Genomic DNA, 19,102 nt, shown 5'->3' on the forward strand with positions numbered 1-19,102 from the left:
GAACATTCTACATCTTTCTTGTTTGTGAGGTTGTAAAATTAATAATCCTCTTTCTTTTAATGTGGTAGGATATGCTTCAAGCAGCAGCGCAATACCGAGAGACCAAAGCATCTCTGTACAGAGCGCCAGAAAACTGCAGCCCCGAGCCCGAGTACATCCCCTGGACAGGTACATCTGAACACCCTCCATGCTGTTTCTCTGACCACAAGAGCAATAAATACACCAGTATGGACCCTTTTCACAAGAATGTGATGGCACGTTTAATGGTCATCAGCATCTTTAATCCTTAAACACTTTTAATATTTAGATTTTTGAATAAGAGTGTGAACATTTATATGTATTTATGTATGTATTATATCATCTTTGTGTAAAATGACAAAACGGATTACTGCTTGTGCAAGGCATTTGAAATGCAGTGTCTATGGGGGCAGGACAGTAAATGTGGCGTGTATTTGTTGTACTCGCCTATTCACTGCGCTCTAAGTTTACCAATCGTGATGACTTCCACTGCTGAGAAACCCAGAAATGTGAAAGGGTCCATGTTTTATTCATCTTCTCTTCAGCCTCTGGAGGAGTGGGTGGAGTTCGAAGCGTCATCTCTCGGCAGCACGAGCTAATCCTGCGGGCGGCGTATCCTCACGCAGACGCGGAGCTGCGCAGTGTCCTCTGTGAGCAGCTGGTGGCGCTGTTGGACTCACTGCTGAGCGGTTACGTGGCTCAGCTGACGTCTCTGAGGCGCGGCGGACAGCAGGAGCGATACGACACGCTGGAGAACGAGTACACGCAGAAACGCTCAGAGCTACTTAAGCCACTCTGTGAGTTCACAAGGCTGATTCATGAGCACATTAACATGAAAATAAACATGGTCATTTTGCAGGACTTTACATCCTGTTCTGTAGGGATCGGATGATCAATCATTTCATTGAGATTATTGGATTGTTTCTTAGATTCATGGAATGTGTTGCAATTCTCTCTGTAATTGATTCTGAGCTTAGTTTTGAACAGCAGACGGCGCTCTAAGCTAGTTTTTAACAGGAAATGGAGCTCTATGCTAGTTTTAAACAGCAGACGGCACTCTAGGCTAGTTTTAAACAGCAGATGGTGCTCTAGGCTAGTTTTCAACAACTGATGGGGCTCTATACTAGTTTTAAACAGCAGACGGCACTCTAGGCTAGTTTTGAACAACAGATGGCACTCTAAGCTAGTTTTGAACAGCAGACTGCGCTCTATGCTAGTTTTGAACAGCAGATGGAGCTCTAGGCTAGTTTTAAACAACTGATGGGGCTCTATGCTAGTTTTGAACAGCAGACTGCGCTCTAGGCTCTCTATGGTGGTTTTGAACAGCAGATGGCGCACTAGCAAGGCTAGTTTGGAAAAGCAGATGGTGCTATAGGCTAGTTTTTTTAACAGCTGATGGCGCTCTAGGCTAGCTTTGAACAGCAGACGGCACTCTAGGCTAGTTTTCAACAGCAGATGGTGCTCTAGGCTAGTTTTGAACAGCAGACGGCACTCTAGGCTAGTTTTCAACAGCAGATGGTGCTCTAGGCTAGTTTTGAACAGCAGACGGCACTCTAGGCCAGTTTTCAACAGCAAATGGTGATCTAGGCTAAATTTGAGCAGCAGTTGGCGTTCTAGGCTAGTTTTACACAGCAGACAGTGTTCTAGGTTAATTTCAAACAGCAGATGGCACTCTAGCCAGGCTAGTTTTGAACATCAAACAGCGCTCTGGGTTAGTTTTAAACAGTAGATGGTGCTACAGGGTAGTTTTTAATAGCAGATGACTCTTTAGGCTAGTTTTCAGCAGCAGACAGTGCTCTCGGCTAGTTTTTAACAGCGGACGACGCTCTAGGCTAATTTTGAACAGTAGATGGCGGTCTAGGCTAGTTTTCAACAGCAATTGGCGCAATAGGCAATTTTCAAACAGCAGACCATGCACGTTTTGAACCGCAGTCGATGCTCTAGGCTAGTCATGAGTAAGAACACTAGTGTGTTTGTACGAGTCATGTAATTTAAACAAGAGTATGTTTGTAAAGCATACAGTGCCATCTGTTGGTAAAAACTAAGCTCAGAACACATTAAATAGAGAAACACGCTTCATTCAGAAAATCTCAGAGGTCATGCAGGATAATTTATTAAATTGTGATGAATGGATTTTTGCCTGTCCAAGTAGGAATATTGAGTGAAAAAATGACCTGAATGTATGCGTGTTGTGTTTGTGTCGAGCAGTGGAGTTGGGTCAGCATCAGTGGGTTGCAGCGCTGGCAGAAAAATACTGTGATTTTGACATACTGGTGCAGTTGTGTGAACGGACGGATAATCAGAGTCGACTGCAGCAGTACATGGTCAAATTCGCTGATCAGGTGACTAAACAAACGCATCAACACAACACCAGCACATGCCACTGCACAGACTGAAGTCATTTTATTAAGCATGGATGCATTCATTTTATTTTAAAGTGACAGTGACAACTTTACTAATTTTATTTATTTTGAACATTTTTACTTCTCTAAGAAGCATATATTAAAAAGAGTGTATCATAGTTTCCACAAAAGAATGAGACCACTTTTTTCAACATGTAAGATGATCAGAGCTATTTTTGAGCATCCAATCATCAAATTTCAATACTTCTGAAGGATCATGTGACACTGAAGTAATCCAGTTATAATAATACTTCAATATTAATGTTTACTCTATTACTACTCTCTAAGTAAATAAATGCCTAGTGCGCAAAAGAGACTCCAAAAACATTGAATAAATCGCAATGACTCCAAATATTTGAGCTGTAGTGAATTATCAGCAGATGTTTACAGAGGATATATTCAAATATAGGTTGAATTAAAGACCATTGCAAACAGAATTTTTCTAATATAGTCCCGTTGAGTTATTGTGTGCGAAATGTCATTACTCACAGCCCTTTCTGTTTCCTGTAGAACTTTGCTGACTTCCTGTTCCGCTGGTACATGGAGAAAGGCAAGAGAGGGAAGCTGCTCTCTCAGCCAATGGCGACGCACCAACAGCTGGCCAGCTTCCTGCAGGCCCACGATCACCTCAGCTGGCTGCATGACATACATGTGCAGGATTACCAGAGAGTAAATACACCAACAAATACATGCAGTTTATAAATGTGTGCATGCATTTCTTTATATTATAACAATCTATCGATGAGTACATTTACAGTACGTGTGTGTGTCCTGTCACAAAATGTGGCAGAAAGTACTACAAAACAATAATAATTTGGTGTTTACATGTCTGTACTGCACTTCAATAATGTGAGTTAAACAGGAATACTCCACATGTCTTCATTTAATTTCTGTTTAGTTTAATTATGACTTATGACTAGTCGGATTAAGGTGATCAGAAATCACAGTTTACATGGTCGACTCTTAATCAGAGTATTGGTGTCCATGTAAACCTACTCAATGTCTTGATCTCTTCATGACAGGCCCATCGTACTCTATATAATCAGGCCAACATGGAGACCAGATACTTCAGCAAGAAGAAGACCCTGCTGGCCCTCAGCAAACTCACAGCTCTGGCGTCAGACATGCCTGAACCCGTACACCGCAGACAGCTCAATGGTAAGCAGTGCACTTTCATATGAGCTATTAGTCCCATAATGCTTCATTCTACAAGATCTAATTTTGTACAATATCTAGAACTCTGGTGTCAAAATACAGCACAAATATTTAATTATATACCATGTTCTAAATGACTTAAGTAACAGTTTTTATGTGTCTCTTTAAATTCAAATGAGCGACTCTTCCCCGCCCCCTTTTTTAAAGAAGGTGGAGTCTTTACAGCTAGTGCCTCAGTTACTCTGGAAAAAACAAGCAAACTAGTATAGTAACTGATTTTTCATTTTTAAAATGCATTGCTATTTTATTTTGAATCAATTCTGAGCTTAGTTTTCATTAACTGACCATGCTCTAGGCTAGTTTTGAACAGCAGATGGTGCTCTAGGCTAGTTTTGAACAGCAGATGGTGCTCTAGGCTAGTTTTGAACTGCAGATGGTGCTCTAGGCTAGTTTTAAACAGCAGATGGTGCTCTAGGCTAGTTTTGAACTGCAGATGGTGCTCTAGGCTAGTTTTAAACAGCAGATGGTGCTCTAGGCTAGTTTTGAACAGTAGAAGGTGCTCTAGGCTAGTTTTGAACAGTAGAAGGCGCTCCAGGCTAGTTTTGAACAGTAGAAGGCGCTCTAGGCTAGTTTCGAACAATGGACGGCGCTTTAGGTTAGTTTTAAACAGCAGATGGTGCTCTAGTCTAGTTTTGAACAAGTGTTTCAGGCTAGTTTTAGTAAGCACATGTTGCTCTAGGCTAGTTTTGAACAGTAGATGGCGTTTTTGGCTCAATTTAAACAGCAGATGGTGCTCTAAGCTAGTTTTGAACAGGTTCTCTAAGCTAGTTTTGAAAATCAGATGGCACTCTAGGCTAATTTTAAACAGCACATGGCGTTCTAGGCTAGTCTTGAACTGTAGATGGCATTCTAGGCTAGTTTTGAACAGCAGACGACGCTCTAGGCTAGTTTTGAACAGCGGACGATGCTCTAGGCTAGTTTTGAACAGCAGATGGCGCTCTAGGCTAGTTTTAAACAGGTGTTTAAGCTAGTTTTGAACAACAGATGGCGTTCTAGGCTAGTTTTGAACAGAACATGTTCTAGGCTAGTTTTGAACCGTAGATGGTGTTCTAGGCTAGTTTTAAAAACAGACAACGCTCTGGACCAGTTTTGAACAGCAGATGATGCTCTAGGCTAGTTTTGATTTCATTTATAAGTCTTTTTATTCAATGTATGTCAACAAAATGAGGAGCAAATGATGCAGCTTGTAGCATTTATTTTATCCCTGGGCAGACAGAATGGCTGATAGTTTTGCTCCGCTTGTCTGATCTAACGATTAGCACGAATCAAATCTGACCTGCATATCCCTCAGATAATCTCCTGAGCCATCAAATATTTAATCTACAAAAAAAAAAAATACTGAATTATAATTGTTGTTTGATGTAGACATAGTGGAGCAGGAGAGGTTTCTCCTTCATCAGGAGACGCTTCCTAAACAGCTGCTGGAGGAGAAGCAGCTGAACCCAGACAGCATGCCCTTACTGAGCCCTCAAAACCTCATTAGTGTAAGTAAACATCTGAAATAAGGCAGCTTCCACATTCTTTTGAGTTTATTCATCATTTTGCTTACTTCGTCTCTCCAGCTGTACATCTGCGACGAGAACCGTGGAGCCAACGAGTACGACTTCAAGAAAGCTCTCGATCTGCTGGAGTACTTTGAGGAGGTATCTGAAAATAATGGACAACATTTATAATTAATAAGCTGTGTTCATTTAATGACCAAGGCCTTGTGTCTATTATTATAAAAACAGTCTGAACAAATGTGTTTTCAGCTACATCGGGAATGTTAAACAATATCAAAAACACATATTAAAGGGGTAGTTCACCCAAAATTTAAGATTCTGTCATTATTAACTCAACCTTCAAACATTTACGAGTTTTTTTCTTCTGTTGAACACAAAAGGAGATATTTTGAAGAATGCAGAAAACCTGTAATTATTGACCTGCATTTGCATTTCCTACTATGGAAGTCAATGGTTACAGGTTTTCAGCATTTTTCGAAATATCTTCTTTTATGTTCAGCAGAATAAAGAAACAGATAATGGATTGCAACCACTAACTAGTGAATTTATTTTTTTTAATTGAACTATCCCTTTAATACCTTTTGATGTTTACTTGACAAAACCCCTCCAGACGTTTAAAATAACTTTGGAAAGCTTGAAGTTTCTACTCGTATTTTGGCATATTGTTAGCTGACATGATTAGCATATTTTACTAGGTTGATAGATGGATTTAGTACAGCATTATTGTGTTGCATCCTCATAGTTTTATCAAAGTTACAATATTTCTTGCACATATTAGGAATTTGCTAACATGTTTAAATGAATTAGGTGCATCCCATTTAACCAAAAGGAAAATGCATTTTAATCACTGTATGATGCACTTAAAAATAAGGACACTTTATGCAATATACAATATTTATATACAACTAAAGTAGACCATGAATGACAAAAGAACCATACAAAATGGTTTCAAAGTTCATCCACCAGATGGTTGAGTTCATAATGCATAAACACAAAGGGGGTAAGTGTATTTTGTAACATGTTATCTTGTATTAGCACATTGCTGGTATGTTTTAGCACATTGATAATCATAGCGACTGTTAAATCTTCAAAACCTTCCCAGACATGTTTGTTACTGATGTGTATTCATCTTCTGTAGGAGAACGGCATTGATGTTGATGCTTTAAAGCGAGAGATCTTCAGTAAAGCCTTGAAGAAAGATTGGAAGGAGAGGTGAGCATTGTAAAATGAGCGTTAAATGATGTTTTACTTTACTTGGCTGTGATTTTGATTGATTGATTGATTGATTGATTGATTGCAGCTGGTCCTCTTCTGATGATAATGATGATCCACTAGAAGCGGCCAGAGACAGCACTTTCGTCAAGATCCTACAGAAACTCATACAAGAACGTACGTTGACTTTCTTGTTAATTAAAGTCTTTAAAATCCTAGTGGATTACTTCTGAAAAACCGGGCCCTGGAGCTGTAGTTAGGAGCATAGTTCTTGGCAGTGTTCTATTCCCAGTTGTCCCCCCTGTGCCCTATTCATTTAGAATATTCTAACATTTAAACTTGGAATGTTGCAATTTGCTTTCAAAGTATTTTTACAGTTCAAAAAAATGTATTTTTTTCTTTCTCTAAGAAAGTAGTTACTTCACCCCGTTTAGAGCATTATTATGGACGTTTTACGTTATCACTGACGTGGTTCAAATGATGCGTTTGCGACAAAGCAACTAGTTTTGGGAAACACTTCTCACTACATCAATCTTTTCCCAAACGATGCATCGTACTATGATAGAGCAGTCACGAGTTACCAAACTATTATCTAAATATTATTGACCCCCCAGTGGTGAATCACTGAAGTCAAAAGACATAATTGTAACCTATTCAGGGATTCACCACTAGAGGGCGATTTGAGTGAACTCACAATTTATGTGAGTGTAATGGTATTTTACTGATTGCCCCCTCATGGAGCACCAGTGATTTAAAAAAAAAAGGTTATGTTTCAAAAGTGTAGTGACATAGCGAAGCCGATTGGATATGCACTCCCAACCACTGATTCAGTAGTAGAAGAAAAAGACTTGTAAAGGTTTTCAAAGTTTCATGCCTACAGTGTAAAATCTGCATAAACAGTCAGTGTGTGTGTTGTGTTTGCGTACACAGGTGTTTCTCTGCAGACATACCTGCCGGACATAAAGGATCTTCTGCAGGAAGACGAGCTGGAGAGTCTCAAATCAAAGCCATACTTCGAGTTCCTCCTGCGAGCCAATTACGAGCACTACCTGAAAGTGCAGATATGATGCGTGTTTCCTTGTTAATATTCCAACTTTTTGTAAACATTTTTTGTTTCATAATTAAAACAATTACATGATCCAACACTTTCTGAATAAACTGTATTTCTGTATGTGATGACTGATTGTTTTTTTTTTTCAAGACATTAATAGACTAATTAAGGCATGTTGTTGCCGACCAAATGGAGATTGTTGGGTTTTATGGCTTCAACCAGAAGTTGCTGAGACTTTTATTCCAGTATGTTGATGCACTTCCAACTTAAGCGGAATATTGAGTAGGTAGGCGGAGCTATCTACTGTGCATCATTCTCTCATAGCGAAATAATGATAAGAGAGTGTTAATATGCAGTTGCTATGGAAACCCCTTTAGGCTGACGTCAAACAAGGGACCGCCACTCCAAACATGGAAGTAAATGGTCAGACTTTAATTGTAGATTACCAAAAACAAACACATTTTTTTCAGTGGATAAACTTTTTCAAATTAATTTTTCACTTTAGGAATAACAATGTGAGCTAGCAAAATAAACATGATAAATTTTTATTTCAAGTGGACTTCATAGGGATAGTTTCCATAATTTTTTTTATTCTGTTATCCTCCACTTTCACAAACCTTTTTTTTTTTTTGTTTTTTTTTTCGCTTCTGGTAAACACAAATGAAGATATACTCAAGATTGCTGGGAGGAAAAAAGCCATTAATGTCTATGGTGAGAACAAAAAATACATTAATTTTTTCCCCCCTGAACATTCTTTAGTATATCTTCAGTAGTGTTTATTAGTACATTTATTGTTATTTTACAGACTTATTTCTCTATATATGATTATATTATTTTAAACTACTAAAATATCAATAAAAGTCACTTTGTTAAACTGCAGAGTTGAATTTTCAATAGCAAAAGTGGACAGAGCAGAGATCAACATCCCATAATGCAACTCAAAACAGTAAATAAACAGAAAACATCACAAAATAAGGTAACTCTTAATTACCGGGGCAAGATTAGGGATGTAAAATAAGATCCTACTTTAACCACTAAATCTAATAATAACAGGCAGGTAATGCGGCAGTAGTAAATAGTGTGAATTGTTAGCCTTTTGTTTAGACACTCATCTGTTGTTTCCCCTCCAGCAGCTGGTACAAGGAGCAGCTGAACTGATGCAGAAACAAACGTCTCCTAAAAATAGGGGAGGGAGGGTAAAATTAGTGAACTTTACGGGGGTCCTCGGACACCCTATATGGGGCAGGAGCCGCTGCAATCCCAGAAGACACTAAATAAACTGACGGCAACCGGAGGAGGAGGAAATGTGACACTGGGTTGTTTGTGCCACTTGGCTAGACCTTGGCATCAAACATATATCAGAGATGCCTGAAGGGTCAGGACCGTCACTGTAATCATTGTAATATCCTGCTCCTGCTTATTAAAAGCTTGGGAGGTTTAATGGTGATGAGTGGCTCTTCTTATATTGTTGGTCATTAGTGATGTGTTTGCAATGATTTTATAATGTACATTGTAAAACATTTCTTAGGTGTTTTTTGTTTATTTACAGTTGTGAATTGCATTATGGGATGTTGATCTCTGCTCTGTCGACTTTTGATGTTGAAATTTCAACTACAGTTTATCAAAGTGACTTTTATTATGACATTTTAGTAGTTTGAATAATATAATGTATAAGAAATCATATACCAGGGTTTCTGCAGGTTTCATAAAGTCAAATTTAAGATCTTAAGGCCGTTATGAATAACATCTAAGACTTATACAGGGATAAACTCTATAAGGTTTTTTCTGATGGAAAGGGAAAAGATTTTTACTATCCTCATTAAAGGATAACATAACAACAACATATTAACATAACACTTATGTCATAACAAGCGTTTCCAGGTCAGTGTCCTCACCATAAATGAATTACTTTTAAACAAATGTTATTGTAAAGAATATAACTATATTGATGAATACTAGCTATAAACTATTTGTTAAAAGTTCTATTAAGATGGATTGTTGGTGATTGGATGATTTCAGTCTAAATGAGTAGCTTTGCATAGGAAAATTACGACCTGTTTAAAATGATTTAAGAGCTACAACACAATATTTCAGTAAATTTGAGACTTTTTAAGGCCTAAAATGTAGTTGTAGGAATTTAGGACCTTGCGGACACCCTGATACACACAATATTTCGGTAAATTAAAGACTTTTTAAGGCCTTAAATTTTGTTTTAGTAATTTAGGACCTTGCTGACAACCTGATATATGGAGAAATAGGTCTGTATATATATATATATATATATATATATATATATATATATATATATATATATATATATATATATATATATATATATATATATATATATATATATATATATATATATATATTATAATCAGACAATATATCACTTTAAACTATTAAAACTATTAATATTTAAGCTTAAAAGTTGTTGGAAGAAAGATCAAGGTCCCACAATGCAATTCAGAAGTATAAATAATCAGGGAAAGATAAAAACACGAATACCAAAATACAGAAAGCTGCTAATTTATGGACATATTTTTTTTACAGTGAAGTATTATTACATAATGCACGATTATGAACACATAAATACATTGCCGTTTCTCCTTTTAAAGGCCTAATATGGTGGCTGTGTAAAAGGGAAAATGAAAATGTACTCGTTGTTTACTCATCATCACATATTTCCAAAAACCTTTATACATTTCTTTATACTGTCTTTATACTGTTATACTTTATACACAAAAGAAGATATTTGGAGGAAAGCTGAAAAGCTGCAACCTTTGACTTGCATGGTAGGAAAAAAATACTATGCAAATAATTTTTTACAGGTTTCTAACATTTTTCAAAATATCTTTTTTTGAGGGTTTAACAGAAAAAAATATTAAACTTAAAGGTTTGTAACAAGTGAAGGGAGAGTAAATGACAGAATTTTGGGTGAACTACCCCTTTAAGTTAAAATTGAGTTAAACAAAGCACTCAAGGAATCTTTTCAATATGTTGTTTTCCTTCATCCTTTTTTTAGACATGAAGCTTCTGCATCTGTGGCTTTCTAAGGAAGAGGAAGAAATAGCTATCCAACAGACTGTCCACAACCCACAATAATTCATGCTGGTTATTGGCTAGACACTTCATAGACTGCCTGGTTTACCTGACCTTACCCAGTTTTTTACATTGAAAATACTGAAACTTTCTATATGACACGTGACCACAAAACAAGCCATAAGTGTGTGTATACAGCTGAAGTAAGAATTATTAGCCCCCGATGATTTTTTTTCTTTTTTAAATATTTCCCAAATAGTTTAACAGAGCAAGGAAATTTTCACAGTATGTCTGATAATATTTTCTGGAGAAAGTCTTATTTGTTTTATTTCAGCTAGAGTAAAAGCTAATTTTTTTAAGAACCATTTTAGGGTCAAAATTATCAGCCCCTTTAAGCTATCTTTTTTTCCTGATAGTCTACACAACAAACTATCACTTTAGAAATGTGTTTAAAAAATGTTCTCTCTGTTTAATAGAAATTGGGGAAAAATAATCTAATAATTAGTCTAATAATTTAAGTGGGCTAATAATTCTGACTTCAACTGAATATATATAAAAAAATTGGATTTATACATCATCTGAAACCTGAATAAACTATTGATGTATGATTGTGTGTGTGTGTGTGTGTGTGTGTGTGTGTGTGTGTGTGTGTGTGTGTGTGTGTACACAGTATTTATGTAACTTATCAAATTAAGTTAGAACATGATTAACATAGTTTAATAAGTTACAATGATGAACTAAAACATATGCTAATTGATCATATATACTAATTGATCATATATATATATATATATATATATTAGTATATATATAGCATTTTACCTAAAGACTAAACACTACAGTATACATATATTTTAAGCCTACATGTAAATTATAGATGTATATATGTTAATACAAGCTGTTATATTGGATGTGATTAATTTTTTGACAGCGCTATAGTTAAAATTACCACTACTATACTAATCTTCCAGCAAAGAAGTTGTGTTTTCCTAATGGTAAACAATCATAACCCACCCACTGTCATGCCCTTATTTTGAGATGCTGTCCACAGACATCCAGTGTGGGCTCCTGTGTCCACTGGTGGCCCCGGACTCCCTTACACGGGCCTGCACCGCCCGCCGTGCTTTGGGGTCCATATATGGAGCGTCCCGCGCGCCCGGAACTCGACCCACCAACATCCAAATATGGACGAGGATCGGCAGGAATTCCGTTTGAATGCATTGACATTCCTTAATGGTTGTCCGAAGAGCAGTAAAAGCAGAGGACGGGTTTGTGTATATATATATGTGATGAAGGTTTAAGCAGGTCACTGTGTGTAGCGGGAGCGCTTCAGCTTTACTTCAGGACTCACGAGAACGAGCAGAGGCAGGTAAGAGCGCGCAGCCGCGGGAACGCGCACCCGCATTAATGAATTTGAATGAGAAGCGGACGCAGTATTAACAGCTACTAGCGATTTATAAACATTTATAATGATGTAAATGTGAATATTGAATGCTAAATCGATTGTAAACTGCTTGTTCTGTTTTAATTCGCTTCAATTAACAGATCTAGTGATGTTAGAGTAAACTTTTCTCGGTAAATCTTAAAGGGATGGCTTAATGTTACCTGAAAATGTGCAATACCACTCAATGTTGACTTGTAACTAGTAGCTGGTGGCAAAATGTCCTGTTTTGACTTGATTTGCGCAAAAAATGAAATGTATACAGGTTGAAAACAACTTGAGGGTGAGTAAATAAACTTACCATTTCAAAAATACAATTTTTCTAAAACTATAATTTTTAAATGACTAAATGTTAAAACAGTCTAAACTATAAGCATCAAAAACATCCAAGTGTTTATTTATCTATTTAATTTGTAGTTAAGCAGTAGTGTGGTTATGTTAGTATATAGTATGCAACTGATTACAACTTGGTTAAGCTATTTGATGATATTCTAAAAATGGAAATGCAAATCATATTTAGCAATATTAACAACTATTCTCTTCTTTTTAATTAAAATTCAATGTACATATGTAGTATATGGCATTAAATGTACATATTTTAATATCTAAGTAATGCAGTCTGAACTATAATAATCCAACTCACTGAATAACCAAATAAACACAATATCAATTAAATTTTTATATATTTTTTTATTAAAATTCTGAAATATTATAATGCTGAAATCATTGAATCAGCAATGCACACTTATTTATGTTAGTATATAATATGCAAGTGATTGTTGATTATCTGACAATATTGCTGCTAATGGCAATACAAATGGAAAGACTAATATTTGATATAATTAGCCAACTGAATAAACAATTGTAATCTAAAGCACAGGTGTTGAACTCAATTTCTCTAGCGCTGTATCTCTACAAAGTTTAAATCCAACCCTTATTAAACACACCTGATCAAACAAATTGAGTCCTTCAGTTTTGTTTATAACCTGCAGGTAAAGTGTGTTGAAGCAGGGTTGGAACTAAACTGTGCAGGGCAGCAGCCCTCCAGGAACTGAGTTTGGCACCTCTGATCTAAAGGGAAAGTTCACCCAAATGAAAATTTACTATTTACTCTCCTATAAGTGGTTGTACACCTCTACGAGTTTCTTTCTTCTGTTGAACACAAAAGACGACATTTTGAAGAATGCTGAAATCTGTCACCATTAACATTCATAGTAGAAAAAAAACACATACATTTTCAGAATTTTTGGGAGAACTATTCCTTTAATGACTTAGTTAAACAGTAACCCATTGTGAACTGAACATTTTTAAGATGCTTGGTTAAGATAAAGTAATCAATTCTCAGCAAATTACTATCTGGGTTGGATATATGCATATAGACTTTTAATTTTCAGTAAGCCAGTTCAAGCGCTTCCTGTACAAATTCAACACGTTTAAGATCTGATTTCTTTAAAAATCAAGCATCTTCACTGCCTGATAGAGATACGATATGAAGTGAGTCTCAGACAGGAATCACTGCATTAAATTACATTGATCTGTGCCATCTCTTTAAAATATGAAAATGTATTTTACCACAGTATTTTCAATGGAGTTTCAGCGCTTGCCTGCTGCCTCTGACGACGCTTTTGTTTAAGTGTTTTTTATCTTGTTTTACACATGAACAGCTGAATGAATGCTTAAGTCTATTTACCTGATTATATTTGAATTACATCACAACATCGATGCTGTTAAAGAAACCATATGAAATTGAAAATAGTCACATAAACCGTTTACCGGAAGTTTATCAGTGGCTCAAAATCACTAGCTGTGCATATATAGACCATTTTTAATGAAGTTTGTGTGGCTTTGTTTTCTCACCTGCCTTGTCTGTTTGTAGAACCCATCAAGATGTGTGACGATGATGAGACCACAGCTTTGGTGTGCGACAACGGATCAGGCCTGGTCAAGGCTGGTTTCGCCGGAGATGACGCCCCTAGAGCCGTCTTCCCATCCATTGTCGGCCGCCCGCGTCACCAGGTAAAATCCTGAAATATGAAATAAAGGTCTCGTGAAGTGCTTTGAAATGTGCAATTTTAATTCGATGTTTGACATAGACTCAACTGAAAAATGAAGAGAGTGCAGGGCAAAGAGTTGCTCCTCCCCTTTTTAAAAAACAGCCAATAGCATTTTGTTTTTCTCACAGCTCTGCCAGTGAGAGTAGTTGAGCTCAAGCGCATCAAATGAAAAGCAAATAAGAAGTGTCTTGAAGATGGGTCAGAAGATTTAATGAGAGTTAATGAGATTTATTGAGAAACTGAAGTATGAGGTGATGTCAAAAAATCACCTATCCATTTAGTCCAGGGGTGTCCACACTCGGTCCTGAAGGGCCGGTGTCCTGGAGAGTTTAGCTCCAACCCTAATCAAACACACCTGAACAAGCTAATCAAGCTCTTACTAGGTGTACTAAAAACGTCCAGGCTGGTGTGTTGAAGCAAGCTAGAGCTAAACTCAGCAGGACACCGGACCTCCAGGACAGACTTTGGACACCCCTGATTTAGGCGGAGGTGACAAACTGCAAGCTTATGATGTTTATATCAATTTTATAACTTCTAAATGCAAGTTGTGTCATCGTTTTGGAGCAAACTAACTTATAGATATCCTTAAAACTAACAGACAAATACTAACATTTAAACATTTTTATTTTAATTTCACGGGACCTTTCAAAGCTTTGAATAAGACAGACAGACAGAGAGACAGACTTTATCAATGCCCGGGGGGAACTTTAGTTTTTACTTTACTATATAAAATAATATATATATATATTAAATGAGAATAAATATTACACTCTAAGTTCATTATTTAACTGAGGAATTATAGTTTTACTGAAACTAGTTTGACTGAACGTGCTCCTGTTCTCTCAGGGATCATGAAACCGAGTTTTCAAGAATTAAGACAAAATCTGAATTTACCGTAAACACATTTCCTAAGCATCTTCAAAGTAGAAACTGTATTAATATTAATTATTAACAACTTCATCTTTTAAAACAATGTTGAAGACGTATTTTTACTCCCAAGATTTTAATTGCTTCATGTTTTTGTATCAGTTTTATTCTCGTTACCCTCGCTCCAACCAAAACGTGTCCAAGTGTTGGTTAAAGTGTCAAAGAGATGAAAGAGTGTGATTCCTACAGGTGGTTTTTCAAGCCCACTCACCTATGTGAGGCACACTCAGAATTGTATAATGTTTTGTGGTTGTAGTGTGGTGTAGTGTTTCTGATGAGATCCCATATTCCTCCAGGGTGTGATGGTTGGTATGGGTCAGAAAGACTCCTACGTTGGAGACGAGGCTCAGAGCAAGAGAGGTATCCTGACCCTGAAGTACCCCATCGAGCATGGCATCATCACCAACTGGGACGACATGGAGAAGATCTGGCACCACACCTTCTACAATGAGCTGCGCGTGGCCCCTGAGGAGCACCCAACACTGCTCACAGAGGCCCCACTCAACCCCAAGGCTAACCGTGAGAAGATGACCCAGATCATGTTTGAGACCTTCAACGTCCCCGCTATGTATGTGGCCATCCAGGCCGTCCTGTCCCTCTACGCCTCTGGCCGTACCACCGGTAAGACTTAAATTGAAAGAATAGTAATTATATGATTATGTAACCCAGCGGACACCTTGATGTAAAAAAAACATCACAAATGCTGATCGAAAACTCTGATGTCCATTCAAACATGCTTACTGTTGCTCTGGCTGACTGATTTCTTGTTCTTGTTGTTAGGTATTGTGCTGGACTCTGGTGATGGTGTGACCCACAATGTGCCCATCTATGAGGGTTACGCTCTTCCTCATGCCATCATGCGTTTGGACTTGGCTGGTCGTGATCTGACAGACTACCTGATGAAGATCCTGACTGAGCGTGGATACTCTTTCGTCACAACTGGTGTGTGTCTCCATATTTTTACTGCTATTTGAGCCATTTGCTTGCAATGAACCAATTTTTAAGATCTGTGTAGATTCCATGTGGGTCTAGATATAACATTTAAACAATCTTTGCATCGGTGTGTTTAGCCTGCCAATAACCAAAAATTTTCATACATTGTCTATAACAGCTGAGCGTGAGATTGTCCGTGACATCAAGGAGAAGCTGTGCTATGTTGCCCTGGACTTTGAGAATGAGATGGCCACAGCCGCCTCCTCATCCTCCCTCGAAAAGAGCTACGAGCTTCCTGACGGTCAGGTCATCACCATTGGTAATGAGCGTTTCCGTTGCCCTGAGACCCTCTTCCAGCCTTCCTTCATTGGTATGTTGTCTGAAAAAATCGAACGTCATCAGTTGCCTTGCGTTTTTGGCCTGTAAGTAACCATTTGCTGTTCTTAAATCACAGGCATGGAGTCTGCTGGCATTCACGAGACCACTTACAACAGCATCATGAAGTGCGACATCGACATCAGAAAGGACCTTTACGCAAACAATGTACTGTCCGGTGGTACCACGATGTACCCTGGTATTGCTGACCGCATGCAGAAGGAAATCACAGCTTTGGCTCCAAGCACAATGAAGATAAAGGTAACAGAGAAGTGATATCATAGAGATTAGAACAGGGAAGTGTGCTTACAAAGTAACAGGGATCCCAGGGGTCATTTAATGAATGACATGAAATTAAAAAAATGTATTCCCGATGTTTCAAGTGAGGGGTTTACTATATTTTTGTCAAAGTAATGGCATATCAGGGATATTTGTTTCTTGCTATAAATTTTAGTTAGCATTTATCAAAATGTATTTTTCTATACAGTACATGCTTTTGCTTATTTTTTCGTAAAAAAAAAACAAAAATTTAAAAAGTTACAGTTTAACATGGCTCAGTGGGTCGCACCGTCACCTTATAAGGTTGCTGGTTCGAGTCAGATAGCATTTCTGTGTGTAGCTTGCATGTTCTCCCCATGTCATCAGAGGGGGAAAGCCCCACCTATTAGTGATGCTCTCTTCCAGCACACAACATCATACTTACTCCCAGGGTTGCCCAACTTCGAGGACCAGAACATACAGACATGCACTATGGAAAATTTAACTTACGCAATTTACCAATAGTGCATGTCTTTGGACTTGTGGGGGAAACCCACGCCAAGATGGGGAGAACTTGGAAACTCCACACAGAAATGCCAACTGACCCAGTCGGGCTTAGAACCAGCAACCTTCTTGCTGTGAGGCGACAGTGCTACCCATTGTGCCACTGTGCCACCACACAACATCATAAGACATTAATATTAGGTTAAATTTACATTGTGACATCTGGTGACCAAAATTCAATGTCCATCCAGCATCTAAGGACATTATTATTTTGGCGTCCAATAATTACGTCAAATGACGTTGATATTTGGTTGATTTTAGGTTGTGTTAGAAAGTGAGCAAAATCTAATGTCGAGCCAACATCCTATATCAACCTCATATTAACGTCAAAAACTGACATTTATTTGTCAGATATGGCAACCAAAATCAAACGTCTGAAAGACATCATAGTGGTAACGTCCACACTACATCAAGCTGTGGACGTAAACACAATTTTCACTTCCAAACAAAACGCAGCGTCAATTTCAATAGTATCTGGATGCAGCCTGTATGATGCAAGCTGAGACTGTATCACTCAGCGATGCAATGTCAGACACAATGCACTCAAATGGAGCTAGTGACATCACTGTGACGGGTAGGGTCAGGTGAGCCCATTAAAAAGCATTGGATGCAGCCCAGATTGCACTGCACCAGGTCTGCAGCCAGACCCCTATTGTCAGTTTGACGTCATTTTGATGTTCTGTCTCTGCTGGGTTCCTTCAATAGCATAGGATGTTAGGCTTGTTTTTAAATCTGCCACTATGCTGACACATAGGCATTTGTAGCTTCTCTTTTGAAAAGAGCACAATCTCGTCATTGAATTTAAAACAACCAAAATTACACAATTAGGATCAAAGCCAAAAAATAGTTTCAAAGTTACTAAAAACATTATTTATGGAATGTTTGGAGCTGAAACATTCCATAAATGTGCATGCACACTCTACATATTTTACATGCACACTCTAGGGATATCAGAGACTTATTTTAAATCTTATACAACTAAAAGGTCACCTTTGAAGTGGGAACCCTAAAGTAAAAATGTTTGCTTTTCCCCAAAACAGCTCATGTGTTGATGTGCACACAAATTGGTTTTCTAAGTATTACTTGATCTCTTCCTCCTCTATAGATCATTGCTCCCCCTGAGCGCAAATACTCAGTCTGGATCGGCGGGTCCATCCTGGCTTCTCTGTCCACTTTCCAGCAGATGTGGATCACCAAGCAGGAATATGACGAGGCCGGCCCTAGCATCGTGCACCGCAAATGCTTCTAATCACACGATTCAACATCCTATCATTGCCTCCTGCTCAGGAATTAATCATCTTGCCTTGCTCCTGTGGACAGATTTACTACAGCGATGACATAGGGGCGAGCTTTAAAAGCATAAACTGGAAAAAAGACACTAGCATCAAGGGACAGCAGAAATACCAAGCGCTCTCATTGCACACAACTGTATTTATTACTGACTTCCATGGCTTGGTATTTTGGTGGATGCTGTTTAAAAGAAACGACAAGGACTCCAGCTCCCTAATAGATTCCAGTGCCATACGTTCCACTGTACACTGAAGACCAACACTAATCTCACTTCAACAGACAAATAAAACTGAACATGTATTTTTAAACATTGTGTTTGTCCATTAATGTCGTTTCAACACACACACTGAGACAGACTAAACAACACCGACACAACCTCTCAGATGGTTTATAGACTAATTGCACAGTAAGAAGTCTTGTTGTTTCTGTAACTTGACATCTATAAACTATTATGGTTGTTTATAATGGAAGATGAATGTGTGGGACAATTGATTAAACAGTCCAAAGACATGCGGTACAGGTGAATTGGGTAGGCTAAATTGTCAGTAGTGTATGAGTGTGTGTGTGTGTGTGAATGTTTCCCATGGATGGGTTGGGAGATGGGTTGTGGCTGGAAGGGCATCTGCTGCGTAAAAAACTTGCTGGATAAGTTGGCGGTTCATTCCGCTGTGGCGACACCGGATTAATAAAGGGACTAAGCCGACAAGAGAATGAATTAAATGCATTTGGTTGTCCAGTGTAATTGGGATGTCCATGTCAAATAATAAATAAATAAACTCAGAACTGTCATGCGCATGCGCTGTATAGTCTTATCAAGT

The 19,102-nt window shown here is 37.9% G+C and overlaps 2 protein-coding genes across 5 annotated transcripts in view; both read left to right on the top strand.

Moving 5' to 3' along the window:
• The window catches only part of nup133 (nucleoporin 133), a 23,478-nt gene extending 15,958 nt beyond the window's left edge, over positions 1 to 7,520 (top strand). The window contains exons 17-26 of one of the 2 annotated variants that reach the window (XR_015475691.1): positions 69 to 168; positions 564 to 1,694; positions 1,760 to 2,360; positions 2,931 to 3,089; positions 3,443 to 3,578; positions 5,001 to 5,119; positions 5,198 to 5,278; positions 6,276 to 6,349; positions 6,438 to 6,526; positions 7,280 to 7,520. Coding sequence is in view for 1 of the 2 variants with exons in the window: in NM_213531.1 (NP_998696.1) it covers positions 69 to 168; positions 564 to 815; positions 2,227 to 2,360; positions 2,931 to 3,089; positions 3,443 to 3,578; positions 5,001 to 5,119; positions 5,198 to 5,278; positions 6,276 to 6,349; positions 6,438 to 6,526; positions 7,280 to 7,416 (1,281 nt within the window). In the remaining variant the exon portion in view is untranslated. 2 annotated transcript variants of the gene reach the window in all.
• A 4,199-nt stretch (positions 7,521 to 11,719) lies between these two features.
• On the top strand, positions 11,720 to 18,592 carry acta1a (actin alpha 1, skeletal muscle a). 3 transcript variants are annotated; one of them, NM_001017750.1, is given in 7 exon segments: positions 11,720 to 11,811; positions 13,760 to 13,899; positions 15,161 to 15,485; positions 15,645 to 15,806; positions 15,976 to 16,167; positions 16,252 to 16,433; positions 18,100 to 18,592. In NM_001017750.1, coding segments are annotated over 6 exon segments (1,134 nt in total). In that variant the 5' UTR covers positions 11,720 to 11,811; positions 13,760 to 13,770; the 3' UTR covers positions 18,244 to 18,592.
• Positions 18,593 to 19,102: the final 510 nt, after the last annotated feature.

The sequence above is a fragment of the Danio rerio genome, chromosome 1 (genome assembly GCF_052040795.2).
Source record: "Danio rerio strain M-AB ecotype USA chromosome 1, GRCz13ab, whole genome shotgun sequence".
Taxonomy (NCBI): Eukaryota; Metazoa; Chordata; class Actinopteri; order Cypriniformes; family Danionidae; genus Danio; species Danio rerio.

Bases quoted from the DNA above. Each gene is read 5' to 3' on its own strand.
- acta1a (XM_087235643.1), top strand. From the start codon at position 13,771: ATGTGTGACGATGATGAGACCACAGCTTTGGTGTGCGACAACGGATCA. The intron at 13,900-15,160 runs GTAAAATCCTGA...ATATTCCTCCAG, and splicing joins TCGGCCGCCCGCGTCACCAG to GGTGTGATGGTTGGTATGGG. The intron at 16,434-18,099 runs GTAACAGAGAAG...CCTCCTCTATAG, and splicing joins CAAGCACAATGAAGATAAAG to ATCATTGCTCCCCCTGAGCG.